General features: G+C 38.7%; 1 protein-coding gene across 1 annotated transcript; it reads right to left on the bottom strand.

Moving 5' to 3' along the window:
• Window positions 1-1,024: 1,024 nt before the first annotated feature.
• LOC118561282 (major facilitator superfamily domain-containing protein 1-like) lies at window positions 1,025-1,971 on the bottom strand. Its single transcript, XM_036133245.1, has 3 exons — window positions 1,830-1,971; window positions 1,645-1,756; window positions 1,025-1,567 (listed from the first exon to the last, which is right to left on the bottom strand). Exons 1-3 carry the CDS (start codon window positions 1,961-1,963, stop codon window positions 1,412-1,414), a joined length of 402 nt encoding a protein of 133 aa, XP_035989138.1. The 5' UTR covers window positions 1,964-1,971; the 3' UTR covers window positions 1,025-1,411.
• Window positions 1,972-9,742: the final 7,771 nt, after the last annotated feature.

Genomic DNA, 9,742 nt, shown 5'->3' with positions numbered 1-9,742 from the left:
GGGACCTAGTAGGACTTTTTTTAGGTACTCGAGTTCCTGTGAAGTATGAAGCATCCCGGCAAGAAAGAGCTCAGTTCCTGCCACCTCCTGTAAAAAAACAAGTCTCTGTTCTTGTGGCGTATTTACAGGCCAGGTCAGTGAGCCACGCACCGCAAAAAAGGGAACTAAGTAAAATTCTCTTGAAATTAGTGTATTTGTCCTTGATTTGAGGAGCTAAATAGAATTATTTGCCAATGGAATGAGTATTTTTACCCCTAAAATAAGATAATGAGATATCCTGCACTTGAAATGATGATGGAGATGAATTGTAAAAATCTTATTCCATTGGCAAATAGTCTTATTTATTTGCTCAAATCAAGGAAAAATACACAGATTTCAAGAAAATTTCACCTTTTTGTAGTGCAGCTCCTAAAAGTTCCTGCCAACAACGTAAAAGGTTTGGTCTCCTCAGCCACGCTCAGGACTGAAGGAGCGTTTTAGTAAAAAGAAAGAAGAAAGGTCTATTTAAGCACTTAGGATGTGACAGGAAGCTGAAACGGACCCTGTACGACACTGGGTGGACATCTTTAACATTTAGGAGAAGCTCTGCTTTGGGAGTGCCTCCTGTGCTCATCACTTCTTATTTATTTGATCTGATTTGATTCTGACTACAATTCTGATTTGAATTGTACGTTTTGTCCTTTTTTACAAATGCAGCTCACAGACGCTAACAATCCTACCTCATAAAACTAGCAGGAACACAATTAAGCAATCATTTAACACATACAGAATAAAATTCAAAACGCCTCCAATTATAAATAAATGGTGACCACAGTCAATTAATGACAGCACTAACTTAGATTCTGGATTTTTATAATAATGTCTATTATTTCTTTACAAAGCTGGTATCACTTTAGCAATTTGTGAAAGATTTAAAAGTCCAAACTTTACCAGATTAAATAATTCTTTCTTAAAGGAATAGTGCCATCTGGTGGCCATGTTGCACATTGCAGAGAATTGAGCCTGTTTAAAACCCCGAAATGGAAAATTCCTATAAAAAAAATAAGAACTAAATGTAAAAACCTGATGTGGGGGAAAAGTTGGCAGCAAATGTCACAAACAACTTGATTTGAGTCTAAAAACGTTATTAAATCAACTCTTTTCTTTCATTTAATTGAAAATGAACGAGCGTCCCTTTAAATCCATACCGACAGCTAAAAAAACGTCATAAAGTTAAAAAAAAGTCTCAATACTGTTCTGAAAATTAAAACAAGTTAAAAAAAAGAATTGCACAATACTCCAAAGAATAATCATTTCTGCAACACTGATGCATCGACTGGTGTGAGAAAAATAACAGTTTCACTTATTGGCTGTAATTTGAGGCACAGCGGGTTGCAGGTTGTAATTCTTAGACTTAGTGTTTGAGAGAAGCTCATGAATTGATAGACTGAGACGGCACATCGGAGCTTTTAGGCCCGTTTTCCTCCTCCTCCTCCTCCTCCTCTTTCTCCTCCTGGTGGAGCGGCTCTCGCTCCGAGTCTCCCTCTGCCTGCTCCGACCTCTTGGTGGTCTTGTTCAGAGTGCCGCCCTGCAGAAACGTTAACATACAGCCGGGTTAAGCTCTGCGCTGCAGGATTCATAAACCGGACCTCAGAGATGTCTGACCTGTCTGTGGTCAGCGACGTTGAGCAACACGGACGTCACGATGCAGCAGACGGTGTTTGCCAACATAAAGATCATCATCCTCTGCCAGCGCCACAGCGGGATCTTAGCCTCGCTGCAAGACGGAAGCGGCGAAATCTGTTAAATCAAAAACAAACCGAGCGGCGATCACCTCAGCATTTAATTACCTCGACTTGGTGCCCAGGATCTGTCCAACGATCAGGTTGGACACGCCGATCCCGACCATCTGTATGGAGGTGGCCAGGCCCATGGCGGTGCCCAGCGTGGCCTGAGGCACCACCAGGGGGATGGAGGGCCACATGCTGGCCTGGAAACAACGCCGAGAGGAAAAACGTGAACACAAAACAGACACCAGACAGAGAAAATGTAGGAAATGCACAGATTTCTTCTCTAAACAAGTTTTAGGACTTGTGTCATCACGAAAGTATGAAAGTAGGCATACCTCCTACACTGCAAAAATGGATCTAAAAAATAAGTAAGTAAGTTAGTGTGTTTATCCTTGATTTGAGTAGGTAAAATGGATTATCTGCCAATGGAATGAGTATTTTGACCCCTAAAATAAGATAATTAGACATCCTGCACTTGAAATAAGATGATGGAGATGAATTGTTCCTATTTTAAGTGCAAAATTCTTATTCAATTGGCAAATAGTCTGATTTACCTGCTCAAATCAAGGACAAATACATTCATTTTAAGAACATTTTACTTATCAAGTGAGAATGCTATACAGCATTCTCACTTATTGTTTTCCTGTTTTTCTTTATTTTTATTATCAAGTGAGAATGCTATACAGCATTCTCACTTATTGTTTTCCTGTTTTTCTTTATTTTTATTATTATCAAGTGAGAATGCTATACAGCATTCTCACTTATTGTTTTCCTGTTTTTCTTTATTTTTATCAAGTGAGAATGCTATACAGCATTCTCACTTATTAAGTTCCTTCAGGTCTTGATTATTATTCCGTACGTTTTTCGGCATCTAACTACTCCTGCATACTTCAACCGATTTAAACAATTTTCGTATCAAAACGTTCAGCTCGTTCACGACATTACTGCTATGTCTTTTTGTAATTATAACTTTTATAATATTTAAAATATTTAACTTTTTGTGCGTTTTTTGCTCTCATTGAAAATGAATGGAAAATCCTTCAAATTCTTCAAATATTTCAACTTTTTGTCATCTTACTGCTTCAGCCTACTTTCACCTATAAACACCATTCAACTTTTAAAACGTAGTGATATCTTTTGGCTATTATGGTATGTTTCAGCTTTTTCATATCTTTCACCATTTTCGTATAGTACGTCTTTAAAATAATTTTGGCTTTTCAAGAAATTCAGCAAATAACATGCGTTGCTATGGTCGTCAAGGAGCCTCGTTTAGAGTGCGCACTCTGGAAATTTAACAAATTCTTCTTCTCCGAACAACTTCTTCTCACTCGCTCAAATTTCACTCTATCCACACAAATTATACATCAAAACGTAGGAATTTTTGTCTGGATTCGTAAAATGTAACCATCATTGGTGTGGGATTTATAGATTTTTTCGCAAATCACCTCAGAGCGACACTAACCCAAAACCTTTCCAATTCATTTTCTATGGAGCGGTTTTCAAAAATGACACCTGGAAATCCAAAACATCACATGTTTTCGCATCGTCGCTACTCCTAAACCGTTTCATGTAGAGGCATGAGACTTTCACACATTCATGTCCCGACCCTTCTGGCGCTCACAAAAGAGAAATTTTGTCGATAAATGTTACGGTTTTGCCGCAGGAACAATTTGTTCTGGAGTAGCGTTTTGGGAAAATGCTAAAACAGGATCAGACTTCAATCTCCCCAAATGAGGCACTTTTCTACATCGTCGCTACTCCTAAACCGTTTGATGTACAGGCATGAGACTTTCACACATGAATGTCCCGACCCTTCTGGCACTCATAAAAAAGGAATTTTGTGGATAACTGTTACGGTTTTTCCGCAGGAACAATTTGTTCGGGAGTAGCGAATGTGCAAAATCCTTAAAACGCTTTGGAGCTTCATTCTTCCACATCATCCACTTTTTACATCGTCGCTGTGCCTACACCGATTTTTGTACAAACCTAAAAATTAACTCCATAGTCCTCAAAAGCCTGCTGATACTCAGAGTGAAAGAATTATTTTGATATCTCTTATACTTTTTCAGCTACAGCGATTTGTTCGGGACCGTTTGTAGAGGATTTCTCAAATTTCATAAAAATCCTCTTTATATCATAATTTTTTACGCCTAAATTAAAATATTTCTAGCAAAAACCGATAGTTTTTCTTGTTCTCCTATCCGTTACGAACTAAACGCTGAAAAAATTATGTCTCTACCATTTACAGAACAGGAGATATGGAGCGTTGTTTGAGGCAAAGTTCTCCATTCTATTTCAATGAGGCAGAGTCTGACAAAGTCTCTGCACTTCGGGAGACTGGCCGCTGCAGCTGTGTCAGTGAGTTTCCATGACGACGGAACTCTGAGGGCCAGAGGGACACGCTCCATTCGGATAGAATAGCAACTTTCAACATCCACTGCAGTGGCTGTGATTAATGTAGGAGCCTGAAATTCGCACAGTCACTTCCTCTTAACATTTTAAAATTTTCAAGTGACTTTCAGCCATGTGTCAGTTTTCTGTCCCATTTTGGATGTCACATGCTTTCCTATTGGGCCTTTGCTTCCAACAGGACCTGGCATGATGCCCAGATACGACCCAATTGGCCAATACAGCACCCCCCACATGTGGGAAATGGCGCTACTGACCATTTTGGTCAAATGTTGAGTTCTTGGCCCAGATGTGGTGAGGCGGAGTTGCTAAAGGAGGCCAATCTGACCCATGAACTTTGGTCACGTTTGGTGACATTAAGTATTGGCACCCCTTTTTGAGGCACTTCCCAGTACAGGATTTGGACCAAACTGACAGAGTACAATCACCCGGTGATACTGAACACAACCATGCTAGCGGCTAACGGTTAGCATGTTGCTAACCAGAAGTAGCTTTAGAAAGGTCCTACCAACTTCTGCTTAGCCGGGGTTGTTCTGCCTTTACAGACAAATAGAGGCTACAGCTGTGAGGGAGTCTCCATGACAACCCTTTTAGCCAGAGGCTTCTAGGAGGTCCATTGACTTAACATGGCACCTTTCGAAGGGCACTGCGGGTGCTGTGAAGACCGTAGGAAGCTGAATTCCGCAGTGTTACTCCCGTGTAGTATTCTTGAACGGTACCCACGAGGCAGGCCGCCTTGCTAAATTTCTTCAAGAATTTTTATAGTTGTTCTTAATCTTCAAATTCTTCAATTTTTTTTAAATTTTTCAAATTTTCAAAATTCCTTCAAATTTGTTCAAATTCTCTCAAATTTCTTCTAAAATTTTGAAACTTCTTCAAAGTTTGTAAATTCTCAATTTCGTTCAATTCTTAAACTTTTCAAATTCTTCAAATTCTCCATTTAAAATTCTTAAATTTCTTCAAATTTCAAACTTCAAATCCAAACTTCTTGTATTATTTTCGTTCAATTCTTCAAATGTTTCAAAATTTCAATCGGAATTCAATTTCTGCATTCTGCTCAATCATTCCTGCAGATTAGCATTCTCACTGCTGTTTCGCAGGAACAGCCTTTTCTAGTTATTATTTATTATTATTATCAAGTGAGAATGCTATACAGCATTCTCACTTATTGTTTTCCTGTTTTTCTTTACTTTTTATTATTATTATTCCGTACGTTTTTCGACGCCTAACTCGTTCCGCATTTTTCAACCGATTTCAACCATTCTGGTATCAAAACGTTCAGCTCCTTCAGGACATTACTGCTAAGACTTTTGGTAATTATAACTTTTATAATATTTAAAATATTCAACTTTTTGTAACTGTTTTGGTCTCATTCAAATGAATGGAGAATCCTTCAAATTCTTCAAATATTTCAGCTTTTTGACAGTTACTGCTTCAGCCTACTTTCAGCTAGAAACGCCATTCAACTTTTAAAATGTAGTGATATCTTTCAGCTATTATGGTATAGTTCAGCTTTTTCATATCTTTTACCATTTTCATATAGTACCTCCTTAAAATAATTTTGGCTTTTCAAGAAATTCAGCAAATAACATGCGTTGCTATGGTTGTCAAGGAGCCTCTGTTAGAGTGCGCACTCTAGAAATTCAACAAATTCTTCTTCTCCGAACAACTTCTTCTCACTCGCTCAATTTTCAACCTATCCACATAAATTATACATCAAAACGTAGGAATTTTTGTCTGGATTCGGAAAATGTAACCATCATTGGTGTGGGATTTATAGATTTTTCGCAAATCACCTCAGAGCGACACTAACCCGAAACCTTCCCCATTCATTTCCTATGGAGCGGTTTTCAAAAATGACACCTGGAAATCCAAAACATCACATGTATTTACATCGTCACTACTCCTAAACCGTTTCATGTACAGGCACGAGACTTTCACACATTCATGTCCAGACCCTTCTGGCGCTCACAAAAGAGAAATTTTGTCGATAAATGTTACGGTTTTGCCGCAGGAACAATTTGTTCGGGAGTAGCGTTTTGGGAAAATGCTAAAACAGGATCAGACTTCAATCTCCCCAAATGAGGCACTTTTCTACATCGTCGCTACTCCTAAACCGTTTTATGTACAGGCATGAGACTTTCACACATGAATGTCCCGACCCTTCTGGCACTCATAAAAAAGGAATTTTGTGGATAACTGTTACGGTTTTTCCGCAGGAACAATTTGTTCGGGAGTAGCGAATGTGCAAAATCCTTAAAACGCTTTGGAGCTTCATTCTTCCACATCATCCACTTTTTACATCGTCGCTGTGCCTACACCGATTTTTGTACAAACCTAAAAATGAACTCCATAGTCCTCAAAAGCCTGCTGATACTCAGAGTGAAAGAATTATTTTGATATCTCTTATACTTTTTCAGCTACAGCGATTTGTTCGGGACCGTTTGTAGAGGATTTCTCAAATTTCATAAAAATCCTCTTTATATCATAATTTTTTACGCCTAAATTAAAATATTTCTAGCAAAAACCGATAGTTTTTCTTGTTCTCCTATCCGTTACGAACTAAACGCTGAAAAAATTATGTCTCTACCATTTACAGAACAGGAGATATGGAGCGTTGTTTGAGGCAAAGTTCTCCATTCTATTTCAATGAGGCAGAGTCTGACAAAGTCTCTGCACTTCGGGAGACTGGCCGCTGCAGCTGTGTCAGTGAGTTTCCATGACGACGGAACTCTGAGGGCCAGAGGGACACGCTCCATTCGGATAGAATAGCAACTTTCAACATCCACTGCAGTGGCTGTGATTAATGTAGGAGCCTGAAATTCGCACAGTCACTTCCTCTTAACATTTTAAAATTTTCAAGTGACTTTCAGCCATGTGTCAGTTTTCTGTCCCATTTTGGATGTCACATGCTTTCCTATTGGGCCTTTGCTTCCAACAGGACCTGGCATGATGCCCAGACACGACCCAATTGGCCAATACAGCACCCCCCACATGTGGGAAATGGCGCTACTGACCATTTTGGTCAAATGTTGAGTTCTTGGCCCAGATGTGGTGAGGCTGAGTTGCTAAAGGAGGCCAATCTGACCCATGAACTTTGGTCACGTTTGGTGACATTAAGTATTGGCACCCCTTTTTGAGGCACTTCCCAGTACAGGATTTGGACCAAACTGACAGAGTACAATCACCCGGTGATACTGAACACAACCATGCTAGCGGCTAACGGTTAGCATGTTGCTAACCAGAAGTAGCTTTAGAAAGGTCCTACCAACTTCTGCTTAGCCGGGGTTGTTCTGCCTTTACAGACAAATAGAGGGCTACAGCTGTGAGGGAGTCTCCATGACAACCCTTTTAGCCAGAGGCTTCTAGGAGGTCCATTGACTTAACATGGCACCTTTCGAAGGGCACTGTGGGTGCTGTGAAGACCGTAGGAAGCTGAAATTCGCAGTGTTACTCCCCGTTAGTATTTTTGACGGTACCACGAGGCAGGCGCCTTGCTAAATTTCTTCAGAATTTTTTTAGTTGTTCTTAATCTTCAAATTCTTCAATTTTTTTTAATTTTTCAAATTTTTCAAATTCCTTCAAATTTGTTCAAATTCTCTAAATTTCATCTAAATTTTTTAAATTCTTCAAGTTTGTCAAATTCTTCAAATTTTTCAAATTCCTTCAAATTTTTTGAAAATTTTTAAATATTTCAAATTTCTTCAAATTTTTCAAATTCCTTCAAACTTTTTCAAATTCTCCAAATTTCTTCAAATTTTTCAAATTCTTCAAATTTTTCAAATTTTTCAAACTTCAAAATCCTTCAAATTCTTCTATTTCTTTCAATTCTTCAAACTTTTTCAAATTCTTCAAATCTGATTTCAATGTTTTCTGCATCTTCTGCTCAATCATTCTGCAGATTAGCATTCTCACTGCTGTTTCGCAGGAACAGCCTTTTCTAGTTATTATTATTATTATTCCGTACGTTTTCTGACTTCTAACTACTTCTGCATTTTTCAACCGATTTCAACCATTCTGGTATCAAAACGTTCAGCTCCTTCAGGACATTACTGCTAAGACTTTTGGTAATTATAACTTTTATAATATTTAAAATATTCAACTTTTTGTAACTTTTTTGCTCTCATTCAAATGAATGGAGAATCCTTCAAATTCTTCAAATATTTCAGCTTTTTGACAGCTTACTGCTTCAGCCTACTTTCAGCTAGAAACGCCATTCAACTTTTAAAATGTAGTGATATCTTTCAGCTATTATGGTATAGTTCAGCTTTTTCATATCTTTTACCATTTTCATATAGTACCTCCTTAAAATAATTTTGGCTTTTCAAGAAATTCAGCAAATAACATGCGTTGCTATGGTTGTCAAGGAGCCTCTGTTAGAGTGCGCACTCTAGAAATTCAACAAATTCTTCTTCTCCGAACAACTTCTTCTCACTCGCTCAATTTTCAACCTATCCACATAAATTATACATCAAAACGTAGGAATTTTTGTCTGGATTCGGAAAATGTAACCATCATTGGTGTGGGATTTATAGATTTTTCGCAAATCACCTCAGAGCGACACTAACCCGAAACCTTCCCCATTCATTTCCTATGGAGCGGTTTTCAAAAATGACACCTGGAAATCCAAAACATCACATGTATTTACATCGTCACTACTCCTAAACCGTTTCATGTACAGGCACGAGACTTTCACACATTCATGTCCAGACCCTTCTGGCGCTCACAAAAGAGAAATTTTGTCGATAAATGTTACGGTTTTGCCGCAGGAACAATTTGTTCGGGAGTAGCGTTTTGGGAAAATGCTAAAACAGGATCAGACTTCAATCTCCCCAAATGAGGCACTTTTCTACATCGTCGCTACTCCTAAACCGTTTTATGTACAGGCATGAGACTTTCACACATGAATGTCCCGACCCTTCTGGCACTCATAAAAAAGGAATTTTGTGGATAACTGTTACGGTTTTTCCGCAGGAACAATTTGTTCGGGAGTAGCGAATGTGCAAAATCCTTAAAACGCTTTGGAGCTTCATTCTTCCACATCATCCACTTTTTACATCGTCGCTGTGCCTACACCGATTTTTGTACAAACCTAAAAATGAACTCCATAGTCCTCAAAAGCCTGCTGATACTCAGAGTGAAAGAATTATTTTGATATCTCTTATACTTTTTCAGCTACAGCGATTTGTTCGGGACCGTTTGTAGAGGATTTCTCAAATTTCATAAAAATCCTCTTTATATCATAATTTTTTACGCCTAAATTAAAATATTTCTAGCAAAAACCGATAGTTTTTCTTGTTCTCCTATCCGTTACGAACTAAACGCTGAAAAAATTATGTCTCTACCATTTACAGAACAGGAGATATGGAGCGTTGTTTGAGGCAAAGTTCTCCATTCTATTTCAATGAGGCAGAGTCTGACAAAGTCTCTGCACTTCGGGAGACTGGCCGCTGCAGCTGTGTCAGTGAGTTTCCATGACGACGGAACTCTGAGGGCCAGAGGGAGAATCTCCATTGAGATACAATGGCAACTTTCGACGCCCGCTGCAGCGGCTATGATTAATG

This window comes from Fundulus heteroclitus, unplaced genomic scaffold (genome assembly GCF_011125445.2).
Source record: "Fundulus heteroclitus isolate FHET01 unplaced genomic scaffold, MU-UCD_Fhet_4.1 scaffold_596, whole genome shotgun sequence".
Classification (NCBI taxonomy): Eukaryota; Metazoa; Chordata; class Actinopteri; order Cyprinodontiformes; family Fundulidae; genus Fundulus; species Fundulus heteroclitus.
The sequence above is the reverse complement of the archived record's forward strand: the minus strand, read 5'-3'. Positions and strand labels throughout refer to the sequence as shown.